This window comes from Ascidia mentula, chromosome 5 (assembly GCF_947561715.1).
Source record: "Ascidia mentula chromosome 5, kaAscMent1.1, whole genome shotgun sequence".
NCBI classification, from domain to species: domain Eukaryota; kingdom Metazoa; phylum Chordata; class Ascidiacea; order Phlebobranchia; family Ascidiidae; genus Ascidia; species Ascidia mentula.
This window is the reverse complement of record NC_138570.1, coordinates 15,507,534-15,528,619: the sequence shown is the minus strand read 5'-3', so window position 1 is coordinate 15,528,619 and position 21,086 is coordinate 15,507,534. Positions and strand designations below refer to the sequence as shown.

Sequence of the window (21,086 nt, the reverse complement as noted above, 5' to 3'; positions counted from 1 at the left end):
TTCTGACGTGTTTTGATGATATTTATATGTTTTAATTCAGATAGTGGATTGCTTTGTAGAAAGAAAAGCATTTCATACACTAAACTTTCAAGGAAATTTTATTTTATGTCTTGAATACAAAAACGCAATATATACACAGTTTTTCTCGTGCATACACCGATTGTAGCAAAAAAAATATATTTTTCGGACAATAAAATCACATTAGTGACGAAATTATGTTTCTGTGCTTCTCGTGGATAATTCTGATACCGTCCGGGTTTGCTTCGTACAACATGGGAGCCACAACTTTCGTACATCCTCATTTCGAACGCAGTTCGACCAGAAAATAAAAATTCCCTGGAGAAAGGCATTATATTTGTAAACAATGTTCATCGCTCCCAGTTAGAATTGCACTTGCTGTCAGACATTTATAATTTGTAAAGTTGGAAATATGTATGAATAACATGTTTAATATGTTCATGACTTTGTTTTAAAACAGTCATTTTAAAAGCACTTGTTCTTTCGTATAAATGCGGTCAGGAAATTTGATACAAACTGCTGGCGGGGAGCGGGTATCAATTTGGTTTATGTTGCTTGTCATTACTTTGACTGTCCTGCACTACAGCAAAACTGATAGTGCTTTTACTAATTTTTTGCGGGTCAATAAATACTATGAATCCTAAATCAAACATTGAGACAAAATACGAAATTTACTTACTTGTGTCGAGTTAAATAAGGTAAAAAGCCATGCCATAATGCTCTGATACAATTCATTTTCAGCCAACAGCATGAGAAACCCGAACACCCAGGTCAAACCCATAATACCAATCAATGTAACTGCTCTCAGGAAATTTTCCTGTGCACTTTTCTCCCTGGCTGTCGATCGAATCTACGAATGTTCATTATTTTATTAATCTTCAGTATATGTATCTGTTTTTGAGTAATCAGTCTGTCAAATACGAAGGAAACAAGCGAACCCTCTGTCAACGTAAATTCATACCTTTGCTCTCAGACAAGTAAGTTTCACCAACACAGCAATGAAAAAGTAGACATTGCATAGAAACAGCATCCCAACCGGAAGCAGAAATCCATAGTAGAGTGAGTAGAGACGAAGCCAGCAGATGTGACGAGATTTGTACATCGATTCAAAGAAAATATCATCTAAAAAATGAGATTTTACAGATGTAAGTATCCTCAGCACACACAAGTTAAACTTACCCGGTCTGTAGGCTTTAAGGTCAAAACCGATAACTGTAGTGCAAAAGTCAATCAAAACTATCACAAACGGTGTGATGTACGACGCGATGGCAGATTTTGCTTGCAAATTTTCGGGAACTCCCAAAACCTACAAAAATGAAGCATATTTTGCGTTGAACAAAATTTAATGTGTTTATTTGGCTGCATGATGATATTTGTTGCCAACGGCACATTATTTTTACTTGTTCACAATAAAAACTTGTAAAAAAAACATTTTTTGAAAGAAATTGGCAGAATTTTTTTGCAGAAACTGGCGATGGCTTTTCGAAAAACTTAACTAGCTGAATTATTGTTGAATCATTTTGCTTTACACAATTATAAACCGATCTTAGTACATTTTTTTGCTGGTTTCGCTACATTGTCACGTCGAGGAACAGCTTGGGCTTAGTTTATCAAAAATGCAATAAATTCAAAACCTTAACTAAAGTTGAGTACATGTTGTAAGCGTTAGAAGTCATCCAGAACCAAGTAGCAAGCAGGAAGTAATGCAGCAAACATGTGAGTACGTAACACGGAATCCTCTGTGTTGCTTGAGTTCCACCAACGAGAAACAAAACGCAGACCAACATCAAACAAGTACATATATTGAGAAGAAACACCGTTGGTTTTTTACTTCTCAATTTCCTACAGAGACCAAAAGTATGATTATCAGTTGTGATTTATGCATGATTTTGTCGAAAATGTCATTAGATGTTTTCAGGTACAGTTGACTAATTAGTGTCAAATAATCCAATAAATAAGTTGGAAAGTAAATTATTTCGAACGGAATTCCATCATTATATGTAAGATACTCACTGTATTGTAATGTAGATAGTAATGGTGGCTGCCAGGCAGATAATTGAGAGACCTAGACCGATATAAGTGACGAGACCCAATGCAAATGCTGACGGAAGGACTTTGGTGTCCTGAAAAACATCAACCCAATACCCTCACCAATAATAACATGCATAACAAGTAAGAAGTACACATGCACGTTAATCAGTAGTTGCACAGATGAGACTGTAACGGGATGCTTACTTGTTTTGATACATATGAGCCTATTGCGTTTTTTTTGAAACTTAGCGATGAAAAAAGACATATTCTTTTCTTTAAATTAAAATGCTGATTAGTGGAAATTGTAAAAACGGTTGTGGAGAGGGAAATTTTATTTCTAAATTTTCTAAACGATTCTTTACTACCCAAAATTCATCATGCGTTTAAGACCACGGTTTCCAAATCATGATCGGTTTTGGGCGCTTGACATGAAAACCTTTTATCAGTGCCTATGCCATTTTATTTCTTTTGTGTGTTGTTTAGCGTGAAGAAGTTTTGCGAAAAATACGCATGATTTGATTTGAGCAGTCAATCATGCCATTGCATGAAGTATCACTGCGTGATTTCATTTGATAGATGTTATTTTTTTGTGGCAAATAATATTATATACAAAACCAATCTGCAAGAGTATTAGGTTTGACGTACCACCAGCATTGCGAAGTTTGCTAATTTGAAACATTTGCATTGCGGTGGAAAACTTCCGGGGACAAGTTGGCAGCCATTGGGAACCCACTGAAGCTGCTTGCTGTCCCATACGGTGCATTGGGTCCTTGTCACAATTTCCTGTAAATGACAATTTTGTTTCTCGCAGCAATTGACCAGCTTCAATAAAATGTTTAACGGGATATTTCACGGATGTTTTTTGACAATGATTCCAACACTGCACAGTGCAGTCTCTATCACTTGGTCGCGCATAAAAATAAGCATTAAACTTATTTCCAATGTAACTATTAGAGTTGCTTAGATTAAATTAGAGTTGCAAATGACTTTAATTTTTACCTTCAGTTTTCCGTTTGTGAAAGGTTTGTTCCCCTGTCGACTTGTTTCGTTCTTAAAAGTTAGATTCAAGCTCTTACCGATTGAAAATTGATTGTAATTCCTAATACGAACCGAAATAACCTGTATACAGAAATAAAAATCAACATGTAATTGTTTTAACTACCTGAGGGTACCGACAAATGCCAGTCTACATATGTTTTGAAAATCAGTTGTTTTAACAATTTCTACTGGGAAACTTATGCTTCCTATTTGAAAAGGTTTTAATATAAATGCGTGTTTTATAGCTTCTTAAAAGGTGAATAAATTTGATGAAAAAATTATGATTTCTGACCATGCAAACATTCGAGTGAAAAGCTCTTACATATTTTGTTCGATTGGTTGATGTGAAAAGAACGTCATTGTCAAATTGCATAAATGAAACTCGAGGTACTGTAGTTTCTGTGGCAACCGCGGCTTCTGCGATAAGAGCTCCAGGTACAGTAACATCCACAGGTAGCACAACTTTTGTTTCTGACTTTGTGGCGGGCGAATACGTTACATCGGTCGTTTCTCCATTGATGCCCATTGGTTTTGCTTTGACCACCTAAAGATGAGGGATCTTTGCTATTTTACCCGTGTTTGTTGGTCTTTTATTCCAGAAATACTATGGTAATTTTATTACGGCGCATAAATCACTTTAGATAAGGCCCGTATACCCAGATTTTGGATATTTTAATTACACCACTGTTGTCACAAGTACAGGGACAAGAATTGTTTTTGATTTTCATACCATGCCAACCACTAGGTGCTGCTACTAATCAAGAATGTAATTACTTGTAGAGTAACTTGGTTAGTTTTCAGTGTAAGTTGCGTCTCATTTCCAGGAAGTGCAACTCGTTCCCCCAGATTTTGCAAGACGTTCAAAAGGTTCTGCTTTTTTTCTCTACTCTTTTGGGAACTTCTGTTCCAATGAAATTAAGTAATATTTATTATCCAATTTACAACCTGACAAGAATTTTTAGCAACTTACGCGTTAGGGTCAGTTTGAAATGATGCTGATACAGCCAGCTGCACGACAATTTCCATGGTGTTAAACATGGTGTTTGGAGATATCTAAATGTTAAAGCAGTTGTTGCTGTAAAACTATCGCAAAAAGTCATATCTGGGAGTAAACTAGATACAGGTTACACAAACTCGCCCACAATCTTACCTCCGTTTTGTTTTTCGATACAACTGAATAAATAGTTTCCAGTCCCGTTACAATTTGTGTGGCGCCTTCTGCTGTTATACCATCCTTATTTTTTGTAGCCAAGTTGAAGAATGCCACAGTTGAAGATATTTCCTCTGTGCTTATGTGTTCCGTTATCTTGGAAAGATATTATAATTGCAAAGGGGTCGTCCGAATCCGGGAGGTGATATCAATGCCCCTATTCTTAAGTGAGAGACATATTTATGTATATGAGCTTCGTTATATATTGAAGCCGCAGTTTTTGAAGAAGCTAATCAATGGATTATCCTGAATTTGCCATAAAAACACAACTTTTATATGACAGAGATCACTCGAACCCTTGTATGACGACTTTGCACACAACAAAGCGAGTTTATCCTACCATATACTGTAGTGATTTATAGCGGAAATTGTTAAAAGGGAAACTCCGTTAATAGTCAGGACTACGTTAGTGGCATTTCTTAATCAATGACTTACACCGAACACGCTACTTTAAGAACCATTACATTTGTGGCAATAGAATATCATCGTTGGCAGTTTAAAGGAAACAGCTGTATATTATGACCCTAACGCATCTCGTTCATAGAATGCATGTTGCTATACTTGTCTTTTTTACCCAGCCTTCCAGAACACATTGTTTAGGTTGGTTTATATCAACTTTTTGACGTCTTACCATTCCAGCCGCTGACGAAAGAGTCTGACCGCAACTAAAACTATTGATTTCACCGAAACTTGCTGCATTTCCATCTGTGAAGGTGCACTGAGCCGAAGCCATCGGACGACCTTGATACAATATACAGAATGATGTCACGAAAGATATAAATTGACCAAGACGCATGCATTTCTGCTATTTTTTTTATTCCACACGGTATTTTTCAGAATGTACTCATTATTGTAGTGGCACATAAGCACAATACTTTCAATTGACTACCTGTTTTCGAAGTCCTTTAGTCAAGCAAAATCAGGGTGCAATGAAACTAATATCAGGCAGTTAATCCTTCCTTTACTTACCGTTTAAGCATAGTTCATTAGAGGAAGTGGTTTCACCGATGCTCGTTTTGTCAAAAGTTAATGAGTGATTGGAAGCCTTGCTAAATATGACCAATCTCTTGCAAAAAGCTGAAACAATAGTACATGACATTTATTGGGGTCAGGCTCTTTTCATTCTAAAAGCTCAGATGTCATAATTAACACCCGAATTGTACTAAATTGTACAAAGTATGCTTCATATACAGGAATGCACAGAATATTAAAGTGTATTAAAAGTTCTACAAAACATCTGCTGAATCTTACCATTACATGTGTAACCATCACCTTCGTAATTGCTTCCACACGTGCAACTGTAAAGTCCGTTTTGTAGAAAACACTTGGCAAAATTGCTGCAGTTTCTATCCCCACAAATGTTGGTGACTAAAAATACATCCTTTACTATGCAGCTCGGTTATTTTAAGCTATTATGGTCGTATTTGCTTATGCAGTACAGTACGTCAATCTTAGCTGATTGATCGTTATATGCAAGTATTGCCGGATTTGGTCACTTTTTACCGAATAATAGACAAAATCCTAACAGCTAAGTATCCTAACAGCTAAGAACAAGTAACAGACAACGAAATTTAATTAAAATGACGATCATGTAAAACAACAAAATGCGCTAAGGTCGGGTGGTAACTGAATAGTCAATACTGACCAATTTCGCAACTATCTCCACCGTAACCCGGTGGACAATTGCAGAGGTGAACAGTGGTTGTATCTACACAGATTCCTTGATTCTGGCAGGGATTCCGTAGGCATGTTACTAAACATAACAAAGAAGTCACACAAGAAAGTGCAAACCATTAAAACCTGTAGTCACCGAACATGTATAGAGAAGGGTCGTCATTATAAAACATGCTCCTAACTATTTTTTCAAGTATTATTTACCCGAAACACAATGGTGAAATGCAGAAAATCTGTAGGAATAAAGAGAACACCTTGAACAACTAATTACAAACACTAAGCAACTATTTGGTGTATCCTCTTTAGTCCAGTCCAGTTATTTCGTGTCCTCTAGTATCACCCGCTGAATGATATAAATACACGACAAAATTATGCCCATTTTACGATTCGATTCGGGGAAATACTTTAACTTAATGTTGTCGATTTTGTAAACTGCTATAGAAACAGACCAAGTGCAACAAGCTAGTAGAAATGATAAGAAATGTGTGATTCAACATTTTAAAGCATCACAACAGTTGCTGATACCGTTCTGGCAGTCGTTGCCCGCAAAACCATCTCTACAGGTGCAGCGGTATCCATTCACTTCGTCGTGGCACACAGCGTTGTTCATGCACGGGGAGGAGACACATTCGTTGATATCTGAGGTCGAACAAATTCAACATATTACCCCTGACAAAGTATGACGTCAGCGCTATTTGGAGAAGATATTTAACGAGGTTAATCAGGTTGTGGTCAATTACCGCACAACGCATTGTTGGTAACCTCAAACGGCTCAAGACTTGATTGCGGCACTTACGTATACAAAACAATTGAAACAAGTCTACAATATGGAAGTGTCCTACCTGTTTGACAAGTTGATCCAGTGTAGCCCGCAGCGCAACTGCACATGAAGTAATTTACTCGGTCAACACATTTACCGTTGTGACACGGATTTGATCTACATTCGTCAATATCTGAGAATGTTAATTAAAAATTAAATATTTGAAAAATCTGTGCACTTCGTAGGTTGGTAGAAATACTTCCAAGCGTTAGTGATGTTTATTATTGAGTGATTGCTTGCAAATGTTTTCTCCGACCTGTTTCGCAAGTTTCGCCAGAATATCCAGAGCTGCAGTTACAAAGGTATTGGTTGACTTGGTCCACACACGTCCCGTTTTGACAAGGACTTGAAGAACACTCGTTGATGTCTGTTAAAAATTAGTTTTAAATTTTATTTTGCGAGGTAAACTCGACGCCGAAAATATTAAAAATTTGATGATAAAACACCCACCACCTCACATGTGTTTTTATAGTACAGGATTTACACTACAGCTTTATAAAGTTTATTACTCGCAATATTTAATGTGTATGAACTACAACCGGAAAGCAAAGTCTCTATCTACGAAAAACATTCACCTTCACTATGATAAACATTATACAAAAGCAACATCACAAAAAGTCCCAACGTGCCTAATTTGACCCCTGATAGATTTCTATACGTACTCACTTGTTTCGCAGTTGATTCCTTCAAAGCCGGCAACGCAACTGCAGGTGTAGTTGTTAATGTGGTCAAAGCAAGTCCCCCCGTTTATGCAAGGATTAGAAAAGCACTCGTCGATGTCTGCGAAAGACAGTAACAAACAAACTAATTAGATTTCGACTTTATTGCCTTATTTTATACAAAACTTGTATGTATTTGCCCTTGCCATTCAGTGTAGCCCACAACGCAGCTGCACATGAAGTAAATTTACCCGGTCAACACATTTACCGTTGCGACACGGCTTTGATCTACATTCGTCAATATCGGGGAATAATTATCGAAATAATAAATATTTGCAAAAATATCTCTGCACTTCGAATGTTTACAATAACGCATCGCAGCACAACAAACCTACTGTTCAACATTTCTCAAATTTTTATTATCGTGTTCTCTTGGAATAAGTAGAAGAAATACAAGCGTTACTGATGTTTATTAATGAGTTAATACTTGTAAACGTTTTCTCCGACCTGTTTCGCAAGTTTCGCCAGAATATCCAGAGCTGCAGTTACAAAGGTATTGGTTGACTTGGTCCACACACGTCCCGTTTTGACAAGGACTTGAAGAACACTCGTTGATGTCTGTTAAAAATTAGTTTTAAATTATATTTTGCGAGGTAAACTCGACGCCGAAAATATTAAAAATTTGATGATAAAACACCCACCACCTCACATGTGTTTTTATAGTACAGGATTTACACTACAGCTTTATAAAGTTTATTACTCGCAATATTTAATGTGTATGAACTACAACCGGAAAGCAAAGTCTCTATCTACGAAAAACATTTACCTTCACTATGATAAACATTATACAAAAGCAACACCACAAAAAGTCCCAACGTGCCTAATTTGACCCCTGATATATTTGTATTCGTACTCACTTGTTTCGCAGTTGATTCCTTCAAAGCCGGCCACGCAACTGCAGGTGTAGTTGTTAATGTGGTCAAAGCAAGTCCCTCCGTTTATGCAAGGATTAGACAAGCACTCGTCGATGTCTGCGAAAGACAGTAACATACAACTAATTAGATTTCGACTTTATTGCCTTATTTTATACAAAACTTATATGTATTTGCCCTTGCCATTCAGTGTAGCCCACAACGCAGCTGCACATGAAGTAAATTTACCCGGTCAACACATTTACCGTTGCGACACGGCTTTGATCTACATTCGTCAATATCGGGGAATAATTATCGAAATGATAAATATTTGCAAAAATATCTCTGCACTTCGAATGTTTACAATAACGCATCGCAGCACAACAAACCTAATGTTCAACATTTCTCAAATTTTTATTATCGTGTTCTCTTGGAATAAGTAGAAGAAATACAAGCGTTACTGATGTTTATTAATGAGTTAATACTTGTAAACGTTTTCTCCGACCTGTTTCGCAAGTTTCGCCGGAATATCCAGAGCTGCAGTTACAAAAGTATTGGTTGACTTGGTCCACACACGTCCCGTTTTGACAAGGACTTGAAAAACACTCGTTGATGTCTTTTTAACAATAATTGAAAATATTACTCGTGAGATAAAATCGACACTGTAAATGTCAAATGATGATAGCGGACCCATCACCTCACATGTGTTTTCATTGGACAGGATTTACACTACAGCTTTATAAACTTTATTACTCGCAATATTTAATGTACATGAACTGCAACCGGAAATCGAAGTCTTTTTCTACGAAAAACATTGAACTTCCACAAAAAGTCCCAACGTGCCTAATTTAACCCCTGATAGATTTATATTTGTACTCACTTGTTTCACAGTTGATTCCTTCAAAGCCGGCCACGCAACTGCAGGAGTAGTTGTTAATGTGGTCAAAGCAAGTCCCTCCGTTTATGCAAGGATTAGACAAGCAATCGTCGATGTCTGCGAAAGACAGTAACATACAACTAATTAGATTTAGACTTTAATCCCTGTATTTTGCGATTGTCATTCAAAATTAATGTAAAACTTGTTCGACGGCACGGGAATACCAAGGTCTGATGTCCTGCATTGTAATACTTGAAGAAACCGCGTTCCAGTCTATACTTAATTAACAGTATCGCTTAAGTCGCATACTTGTACAATTTGCTCCTGTGTATCCACTAAAACATGAGCAGTTTTGAACTCCTACATCAGTGGTGCAATTCCCACCGGGTGCGCAAGGATCACCTCTGTAATTTCCAGCTGTAAAATAACGTCTCAGATATTAATTTGCCATTGCGATTAACTTTGGCATGCGTGTTCACATAACACAACTTACACTCCCAAGCAAATCCAACTTTAATTTATCGAGAGATATATAAAAAAAAGTGGGTTACATCAAATGTGCTCTTCAACAAGCCACATACAAGTTCAACGTGAGTTGGAAGTTCATTGGAAATAATAAGTTGCGTATATACAGGAAAATACAATGAATTATATAAAGAAAACAATTCAACATTTTCTTTAGCTGAGAAACAAAACCACTTACTGAATTCTGCAATCCATCGCATCGTAATTGTCTGCCCCCAACCTGTCGTGTCATCCGATCGAAACAATCTTCCCCTGAATCCCCAAACCTCATTAGCCAATATATCGACTTGATATGTGTCTGGCTGATACCTCTCACCAGATGCCACTGCAGCAATACACAGGGGTGGTAACTTGTAACAAGTGTCGTACACGTGAGAGACATTGATTGTATTAACTTCACTGGTTCCAAAATCCGTGTTGCCACTCACAGCTGAAAGCAAATATTTGGTTGCGCTTATTTTAGGGACATAGGTAGAGGTCAAGTATGTAAAATGCTTACTTACTGTTTGCTTCACTTCTATTGCCCAAAACAAAATATATTACAAGAGCGCAAATGAACCACTTTCTTGACATTTTAATCTCTTTGAGAGCTCTCCCTCAAAATGCTAAAAGAATTTTGAAGTTTGATGTCAGTAGATCAGTATAGACACAACAGTCCGTGTACTTTACCGCTATTTAAACTTAGCTGAGGAACGCAACTGCCGGTTTTGTAAATCTACAAACTAAAGTAAACTGTACATCATGACATAAATCATTAAAGCAAAGCGTTTATCACATCGTCAATTAGTAACCATCCCGCAGCAACCTGGCATATCAACATAAAATAAGCGACAAATGACTAACGTCACCCACACGTCTTGCATCATTGCAATCGTTAAGGCCTTTAAGTGGTAAATGATCGATACAAAAAAAATTTGCACACAAATCACTAGCTTATAGCGATTAATGACCCCTATCCAAATATTTGACCTCTCGACCCATCAATGAATACCGTTTCCTAAAAGCAAATTTAGGAAACGTAAATTACCGTGAGCGTTATTTATCAATCGATGTTTTCAATAAATCTGCTGCCTTCAATTGGAGGAATTTTGTTCATAGAATCGGTTTATATAGCAGCGGGTATTGTGGTCAAGTTGCACTAGTGCGAAGCGCATATACGTTGTTTGGAATTTTTTTGATTGATTGAACGATCGTGGTAATTGACAGCGATTGGGTAATAACACCGCCGCGTCGGATTTCTAAAGACGCTGAGACGGCGCATGCACATAGATATGATCGTAAGCTATCTCCTGGCGAGGACGAATGGTTTAAATATTTTTAATGGTAGGTCATTATGCAGATTTTGTTTCAACCAATATAACCAGATCAGGGTTACGGCGCAGCAAATTCGACGAGAAATATGGGAAATTTCGAGGTTGCAAGAAAATAAGAACACGTTAACTCTGCTTGCAGCATCAGGTGATAGATGAAAGTGCGGGAAGTCAAAATCTCAATAAGCTGATGCATATTGCGGGGAAACAATTTGCTTCTCGTCCTGGATGCTCACGCTGTTCTTTCGAATGTGAAGCGTTCCTGGAAACAAGGGTTTGGTACAACATGTATCTTTCTTCAGAATACAGATTTTTCCAGCCTTTCACAATATCGGGCGTGCAGCGGTGTTCCGTTCGACAGAAATTGTAAAGCACTCAATCACATCTGCATGCAATTAATTATGATTCAGCAATCTGCTATTATTCCGTGCTACCTCCACACCACTGCCGCAAATTAAGATTTGACGCTATACTGTATAAAGGTCGCAATGCACAGAAAATCACGTATAGCACGAATCGCGCAGTATTTAATTACATCTATATGCTATTAACTATAATCCATCAACTATTTCTGTGTCTACTGCCAGTAAAATTGGGTGATGTTTATAACCACGTGAAACGAACTAAATTTGTTCTCAACAAACTTGCAATGCGCGGAAATATGTTTTACACGCTAGTGTCATAATGTAGTAACGCAAAGAAATCCCGTTCAACAGAAATTGTAAAGCACTCAATCACATCTGCATGCAATTAATTATGATTCAAGCAATCTGCTATTATTCCGTGCTACCTCCACACCACTGCCGCAAATTAAGATTTGACGCTATACTGTATAAAGGTCGCAATGCACAGAAAATCACGTATAGCACGAATCGCGCAGTATTTAATTACATCTATATGCTATTAACTATAATCCATCAACTATTTCTGTGTCTACTGCCAGTAAAATTGGGTGATGTTTATAACCACGTGAAACGAACTAAATTTGTTCTCAACAAACTTGCAATGCGCGGAAATATGTTTTACAATCGCACATATAGGTGTACTAGCATTAAACCAATCTACTCGTCTAAATTTATTTAATCTCTCTCTCTTCTGCTCTAAAGCTGCTAGATATGTGTTTTTATACACATTAGTTGTTAAGATTGCGATAAGTTTTACTCAATGGCGAGAACTTTGTTGAAGTTCTGTATACATTTGTGTTTGTTTCCATTTATTATTGTCTGTGTGTGTTTTGCTCTGGTAAATACCACACTGCTATATGTATCCTCTTTGCTTTATTTTACTATTTAATAACAAAGCCTTGATGAATTGTTTTTACGCTGCAGGAATTTTGCACGAAAACTACAGTTAAACTGGAACAGGAAATAACAGCTTCAACAGTTACCGACCGGAATACCATAATGAAACTTGCCAGTGTTCCTGGAACGTTTTTGGCATTCTAGGAAGACATTTCGAAATAAAGACAAATACTTTGTGATTTTTCTTTGGTGATTGCAACCCCCCGTTTTTCCTGCTCCTCTCATTTCGACCTAATAAAAGAAGTAAGACGGAATTCATGGTTTTTGAGAGTAGCTCCCTGTTGCAGAAACTTCATGTCGTATTTTATTGTCGGTTATGCAGTTGTGTAAATGTTAAGCTTTGGTTTTGTTTGTTTTGAATCGTTTTGGTACAGAAACTGTCATTATGGCGAAATTAATGTTTCTGTAATATTTGAAATGTAAAGATCGTTCTGACGCTGATCGTCAATTACTCTTTGTGAGTAATTTTGGAACACATAGAAATACTGCAAATATACGCGTTGAATACAAGTTTTCCATTACAAAAGGTTTAGCAGGTAACATAGTCACAACTCCAGTCAGGGAAAACATTGGTTAGTTCCACAAAAGGACACACTTTTACGTACACTGCTGAGAACCTTCGATATTCGTACAAATCGCTCCTGGTGACGTGCAATTATTTCCGTTCAAATCTCCCACTTAAAAATAAACAATACTATAGTTGAATGTGGGAAATGTCAGACAAATACCTGTTCTACGGTATTTTTGGTCTGAATAAAGTGACTCAAACATGTTCTATATCAGGGATTCCCACCATGTGTATGCGAAAACGTTTTTCAGGCGATTTGCAACCATATATATAATTTTCAAAACTTTTTTACTTTTTTTGTCAAATGCAGTTGTTGTTGTTGTTGTAATACTTTTTTACCGTTTATCTCATTAACTCAAAACTCATTGATAAATATCCCAGTGCAACAATAGCAGAATGACATGTTTATTGATACCGTACGTTTAGCGTAAGTAGTTTGTACCGACATATTCTTAGTATTTGAACGTTTATGCCAAAAATTCGTGTTCACGGTTGCAAAAGGCTATGTATCAAAAAAAACAGTTGTGTTTCAACGTTAAGCTCGATTCGTTTTCTTTCAAATTACATTCAAACTACATCTCTAAAAGGTTTAAACATTGCGCTTACCAAAGGTCGCAGTCCATGCCCATGTTAGACGGGTTTGTTCCCAGCTAGTTGCTTGGTCGGATCGTGTCAGGGTTGCTCTGAAACCCCACACCTCGATCAATGTGACGTTGATTGCAAACGTATCAGCTATGTCGTTAGCACCTGCAACGACGGCTACAACGCACTCCGGGGGTATCTTGTAGCAGGATGAAAAAGTTTGAGAAAAGTGGTGAATACCGTCTGTATCGGCACCGAAAAATCCAGAACCAGTAATTACTGAAAAACAATTTCATATTAAATAACTGAAACTGATGAGCAAAACTACACACATTAGTATGTTCGTGATAGAAGGAATGCTGGTTGGTACCTAACTTTAAGTTATTATGTTACTTCTATGAAGCAGTTACAAACGCTTACACTTAATGTTGCCACAAAGAGCTGTTGCAACAAAGACTTGAAGAACCAGAACGCAAAGTGTTCCAGACATTTCGAGTTTAAATTGATCTAAATCTTCTCTTTTTGCGTCAAGGCTAACAGTGTAGAGAAACCTTAAAACAAGTTTATTCAGCGGTTAGCCAATATGTTTTGTTCCCATTGTTCTAATGACTGAGCTTCACATATAAAGGCTATCTGGTCATGTATGCCTATATCTAACCAAAAATAATAAACGTTTTACTGTAATCTGCATCCTTTGAACCTTTCATTTCCCTTCGTGTAATTGCAATCACGTCGTTAAAGTTGCAAGAAACAAGTGATTGTGAAAATCAAAATGCCGTGTTTTTACGTCAACAATAAAACGAATTGAAACTGTGCACTGGCAACCAGGCAATAACTCTAATGTTTGAATCTCTGTTCGGGTTTTGACCTCACTGCAGGCCGTTCTAACCAAAGGAGGTTCAAAGCAATGCATGATTAATCACTTAATTAAGGTTAACCTTTACCTGAACCAGGTAATTTTGCATGAAGCATTTCCACTTATTCTGACGTGTTTTGATGATATTTATATGTTTTAATTCAGATGGTGGATTGCTTTGTAGAAAGAAAAGCATTTTATACACTAAACTTTTAAGGAAATTTTATTTTATGTCTTGAATACAAAAACGCTAAACATACACATTTATTCTCGTGCATACTCCGATTGTAATAAAAAAATTTATTTTTCGGATAATAAAATCACATTAGTGACGAAATTATGTTTCTGTGCTTCTCGTGGATAATTCTGATACCGTCCGGGTTTGCTTCGTACAACATGGGAGCCACAACTTTCGTACATCCTCATTTCGAACGCAGTTCGACCAAAAAACAAAAATTCCCTAGAGAAAGTCATTATATTTGTAAACAATGTCCATCGCTCCCAGTAGAATGGCACATTTATATTGTGTTCGAATTATGTATGAATAAAACGTTTAAAATATTCATGACTTTGTTTCAAAACAGTCATTTTAAAAGCACTTGTTCTTTCGTATAAAAGCGGTGCTTTACTGCACTCCAGCAAAACTGATAGTGTTTTTACTCGATTTTTTTGCGGGTCAATAAATACTAAGAATCCTAACTCAAACATTGAGACAAAATACGAAATTTACTTACTTGTGTCGAGTTAAATAAGGTAAAAAGCCATGCCATAATGCTCCGATACAATTCATTATCAGCGAACAACATGAGAAACCCGAATACCCAGGTCAAACCCATAATGCCAATCAATGTAACTGCTCTCAGGAAATTTTCCTTTGCACTTTTCTCCCTGGCTGTCGATCGAATCTACGAATGTTCATTATTTTATTAATCTTCAGTATCTGTATCTGTTTTTGAGTAATCAGTCTGTCAAAGTACGAGGGAAACAAGCGAACCCTCTGTCAACGTAAACTCATACCTTTGCTCTCAGACAAGTAAGTTTCACCATCACAGCAATGAAAAAGTAGACATTGCATAGAAACAGCATCCCAACCGGAAGCAGAAATCCATAGTAGAGTGAGTAGAGACGAAGCCAGCAGATGTGACGAGATTTGTACATCGATTCAAAGAAAATATCATCTAAAAAATGAGATTTTACAGATGTAAGTATCATCAGCACACACAAGTTAAACTTACCCGGTCTGTAGGCTTTAAGGTCAAAACCGACAACTGTAGTGCAAAAGTCAATCAAAACTATCACAAACGGTGTGATGTACGACGCGATGGCAGATTTTGCTTGCAAATTTTCGGGAACTCCCAAAACCTACAAAAATGAAGCATATTTTGCGTTGAACAAAATTTAATGTGTTTATTTGGCTGCATGATGATATTTGTTGCCAACGGCACATTATTTTTACTTGTCCACAACAAAAACTTGTAAAAAAAACATTTTTTGAAAGAAATTGGCAGAATTTTTTTGCAGAAACTGGCGATGGCTTTTCGAAAAACTTAACTAGCTGAATTATTGTTGAATCATTTTGCTTTACACAATTATAAACCGATCTTAGTACATTTTTTTGCTGGTATCGCTACATTGTCACGTCGAGGAACAGCTTGGGCTTAGTTTATCAAAAATGCAATAAATTCAAAACCTTAACTAAAGTTGAGTACATGTTGTAAGCGTTAGAAGTCATCCAGAACCAAGTAGCAAGCAGGAAGTAATGCAGCAAACATGTGAGTACGTAACACGGAATCCTCTGTGTTGCTTGAGTTCCACCAACGAGAAACAAAACGCAGACCAACATCAAACAAGTACATATATTGAGAAGAAACACCGTTGGTTTTTTACTTCTCAATTTCCTACAGAGACCAAAAGTATGATTATCAGTTGTGAATTATGCATGATTTTGTCGAAAATGTCATTAGATGTTTTCAGGTACAGTTGACTAATTAGTGTCAAATAATCCAATAAATAAGTTGGAAAGTAAATTATTTCGAACGGAATTCCATCATTATATGTAAGATACTCACTGTATTGTAATGTAGATAGTAATGGTGGCTGCCAGGCAGATAATTGAGAGACCTAGACCGATATAAGTGACGAGACCCAATGCAAATGCTGACGGAAGGACTTTGGTGTCCTGAAAAACATCAACCCAATACCCTCACCAATAATAACATGCATAACAAGTAAGAAGTACACATGCACGTTAATCAGTAGTTGCACAGATGAGACTGTAACGGGATGCTTACTTGTTTTGATACATATGAGCCTATTGCGTTTTTTTTAAAACTTAGCGATGAAAAAAGACATATTCTTTTCTTTAAATTAAAATGCTGATTAGTGGAAATTGTAAAAACGGTTGTGGAGAGGGAAATTGTATTTCTAAATTTTCTAAACGATTCTTTACTACCCAAAATTCATCATGCGTTTAAGACCACGGTTTCCAAATCATGATCGGTTTTGGGCGCTTGACATGAAAACCTTTTTGTCAGTGCCTATGCCATTTTATTTCTTTTGTGTGTTGTTTAGCGTGAAGTAGTTTTGCGAAAAATACGCATGATTTGATTTGAGCAGTCAATCATGCCATTGCATGAAGTATCACTGCGTGATTTCATTTGATAGATGTTATTTTTGTGTGGCAAATAATATTATATACAAAACCAATCTGCAAGAGTATTAGGTTTGACGTACCACCAGCATTGCGAAGTTTGCTAATTTGAAACATTTGCATTGCGGTGGAAAACTTCCGGGGACAAGTTGGCAGCCATTGGGAACCCACTGAAGCTGCTTGCTGTCCCATACGGTGCATTGGGTCCTTGTCACAATTTCCTGTAAATGACAATTTTGTTTCTCGCAGCAATTGACCAGCTTCAATAAAATGTTTAACGGATATTTCACGGATGTTTTTTGACAATGATTCCAACACTGCACAGTGCAGTCTCTATCACTTGGTCGCGCATAAAAATAAGCATTAAACTTATTTCCAATGTAACTATTAGAGTTGCTTAGATTAAATTAGAGTTGCAAATGACTTTAATTTTTACCTTCAGTGTTCCGTTTGTGAAAGGTTTGTTCCCCTGTCGACTTGTTTCGTTCTTAAAAGTTAGATTCAAGCTCTTACCGATTGAAAATTGATTGTAATTCCTAATACGAACCGAAATAACCTGTATACAGAAATAAAAATCAACTTGTAATTGTTTTATAACTACCTGAGGGTACCGACAAATGCCAGTCTACATGTGTTTTGAAAATCAGTTGTTTTAACAATTTCTACTGGGAAACTTATGCTTCCTATTTGAAAAGGTTTTAATATAAATGCGTGTTTTATAGCTTCTTAAAAGGTGAATAAATTTGATGAAAAAATTATGATTTCTGACCATGCAAACATTCGAGTGAAAAGCTCTTACATATTTTGTTCGATTGGTTGATGTGAAAAGAACGTCATTGTCAAATTGCATAAATGAAACTCGAGGTACTGTAGTTTCTGTGGCAACCGCGGCTTCTGCGATAAGAGCTCCAGGTACAGTAACATCCACAGGTAGCACAACTTTTGTTTCTGACTTTGTGGCGGGCGAATACGTTACATCGGTCGTTTCTCCATTGATGCCCATTGGTTTTGCTTGGATCACCTAAAGATGAGGGATCTTTGCTATTTTACCCGTGTTTGTTGGTCTTTTATTCCAGAAATACTATGGTAATTTTATTACGGCGCATAAATCACTTTAGATAAGGCCCGTATACCCAGATTTTGGATATTTTAATTACACCACTGTTGTCACAAGTACAGGGACAAGAATTGATTTTGATTTTCATACCATGCCAACCACTAGGTGCTGCTACTAATCAAGATTGTAATTACTTGTAGAGTAACTTGGTTAGTTTTCAGTGTAAGTTGCGTCTCATTTCCAGGAAGTGCAACTTGTTCCCCCAGATTTTGCAAGACGTTCAAAAGGTTCTGCTTTTTTTCTCTACTCTTTTGGGAACTTCTGTTGCAAAGAAATTGAGCAGTATTTATTATCCAATTTACAACCTGACAAGAATTTTTAGCAACTTACGCGTTAGGGTCAGTTTGAAATGATGCTGATACAGCCAGCTGCACGACAATTTCCATGGTGTTAAACATGGTGTTTGGAGATATCTAAATGATAAAGCAGTCGTTGCTGTAAAACTATCGCAAAAAGTCATATCTGGGAGTAAACTAGATACAGGTTACACAAACTCGCCCACAATCTTACCTCCGTTTTGTTTTTCGATACAACTGAATAAATAGTTTCCAGTCCCGTTACAATTTGTGTGGCGCCTTCTGCTGTTATACCATCCTTATTTTTTGTAGCCAAGTTGAAGAATGCCACAGTTGAAGATATTTCCTCTGTGCTTATGTGTTCCGTTATCTTGGAAAGATATTATAATTGCAAAGGGGTCGTCCGAATCCGGGAGGTGATATCAATGCCCCTATTCTTAAGTGAGAGACATATTTATGTATATGAGCTTCGTTATATATTGAAGCAGCAGTTTTTGAAGAAGCTAATCAATGGATTATCCTGAATTTGCCATAAAAACACAACTTTTATATGACAGAGATCACTCGAACCCTTGTATGACGACTTTGCACACAACAAAGCTATTTCATCCTGCCATATACTGTAGTGATTTATAGCGGAAATTGTTAAAAGGGAAACTCCGTTAATAGTCAGGACTACGTTAGTGGCATTTCTTAATCAATGACTTACACCGAACACGCTACTTTAAGAACCATTACATTTGTGGCAATAGAATATCATCGTTGGCAGTTTAAAGGAAACAGCTGTATATTATGACCCTAACGCACCTCGTTCATAGAATGCATGTTGCTATACTTGTCGTTTTTACCCAACCTTCCAGAACGCATTGTTTAGGTTGGTTTGTATCAACTTTTTGACGTCTTACCATTCCAGCCGCTGACGAAAGAGTCTGACCGCAACTAAAACTATTGATTTCACCGAAACTTGCTGCATTTCCATCTGTGAAGGTGCACTGAGCCGAAGCCATCGGACGACCTTGATACAATATACAGAATGATGTCACGAAAGATATAAATTGACCAAGACGCATGCATTTCTGCTACATTTCTTATTCCACACGGTATTTTTCAGAATGTACTCATTATTGTAGTGGCACATAAGCACAATACTTTCAATTGACTACCTGTTTTCGAAGTCCTTTAGTTAAGCAAAATCAGGGTGCAATGAAACTAATATCAGGCAGTTTCCTTCCTTTACTTACCGTTTAAGCATAGTTCATGGGATGAAGTGGTTTCACCGACGCTCGTTTTGTCAAAAGTTAATGAGTGATTGGAAGCCTTGCTAAATATGACCAATCTCTTGCAAAAAGCTGAAACAATAGGGCATGACATTTATTGGGGTCAGGCTCTTTTCATTCTAAAAGCTCAGATGTCATAATTAACACCCGAATTGTACTCTACAAAAGTATGCTTCATATACAGGAATGCACAGAAAATTAAAGTGTATTAAAGGTTCTACAAAACATCTGCTGAATCTTACCATTGCATGTGTAACCATCACCTTCGTAATTGCTTCCACACTTGCAACTGTAAAGTCCGTTTTGTAGAAAACACTTGGCCAAATTGCTGCAGTTTCTATCCCCACAAATGTTGGTGACTAAAAATACATCCTTTACTATGCAGCTCGGTTATTTTAAGCTATTATGGTCGTATTTGCTTGTGCTGAACAGTATGTCAAACTTAGCTGATTCATCGTTATATGCAAATTTTGCCGGTTTTGGTCACGTTTTACCAAATAATAGACAAAATATAGGATAAACCAGTTAAATACTGGAAGAGGAAGGTCCTAAAATTTTAAATATATATATTTCGCTGCAGCGACTAATTTTTTATTATCAAACTTTTCAAAATCGATCGCAAACCTGTGGAGCAGTTTCTTCCCATGAATCCCAGTGGGCAAGAACAGTTGTAACCGTTAACCAAATCATTGCAAGTTGCATTGTTCTCACATGGTTCGTGTGCACATTCGTCAATATCTATAAGAGTATCCTTACAGCTAAGAACAAGTAACAGACATCGAAATTTAATTAAAATGACGAACACGTAAAACAACAACATGCGTTAAGGTTGGATGGTAACTGCATAGTCAATACTGACCAATTTCGCAACTATCTCCACCGTAACCCGGTGGACAATTGCAGAGGTGACCAGTGGTTGTATCTAAACAGATTGCCTGATTCTGGCAGGGATTCCGTAGACATGTTACTAAACATAACAAAGAAGTCACACAAGAAAGTGTAAAACAGTAAAACATTTAGTGGCTGAACATGCATAGGGATTGGTCGTCATTACAAAACATGCTCCCAACTATATTTTCAAGAATTACCCGAAACACAATGGTGAAATATAGAAAATCCGTAGGAATAAAGAAAACGCCTTGAACAACTAATTACAAACACTAAGTAACTATTTGGTGTATCCTCTCTAGTCCAGTCCAGTTATTTTGTGTCCTCTAGTATCACCCGCTGAATGATATAAATACACGACAAAATTATGCCCATTTTACGATTCGATTCGCGGAAATACTTTAACTTATTGTTGTCGATTTTGTAAACTGCTATAGAAACAGACCAAGTGCAACAAGCTAGTAGAAATTATAAGAAA

At 37.0% G+C, this 21,086-nt stretch overlaps 1 protein-coding gene across 1 annotated transcript; it reads right to left on the bottom strand.

Annotated features, from left to right (window-relative positions):
• Positions 1–12,906: 12,906 nt before the first annotated feature.
• Positions 12,907–14,056, bottom strand: LOC145901384 (uncharacterized). The gene is made up of 3 exons (XM_082989046.1): positions 13,945–14,056; positions 13,549–13,803; positions 12,907–13,045 (listed from the first exon to the last, which is right to left on the bottom strand). The coding sequence occupies exons 1-3, from the start codon at positions 14,012–14,014 to the stop codon at positions 12,972–12,974; spliced, it is 399 nt and encodes a 132-aa protein (XP_082845172.1). The 5' UTR covers positions 14,015–14,056; the 3' UTR covers positions 12,907–12,971.
• Between the last annotated feature and the right edge of the window lie 7,030 nt (positions 14,057–21,086).

Excerpts from the sequence above, each read along its gene's own strand:
- LOC145901384 (XM_082989046.1), bottom strand. The coding sequence starts at position 14,014 with ATGTCTGGAACACTTTGCGTTCTGGTTCTTCAAGTCTTTGTTGCAACA. Across the intron at positions 13,804-13,944 it reads TCTTTGTGGCAACATTAAGT|TAATTACTGGTTCTGGATTT; the intron begins GTAAGCGTTTGT and ends ATTGTTTTTCAG. Across the intron at positions 13,046-13,548 it reads GGCATGGACTGCGACCTTTG|ATTTGAACGGAAATAATTGC; the intron begins GTAAGCGCAATG and ends TTTAAGTGGGAG.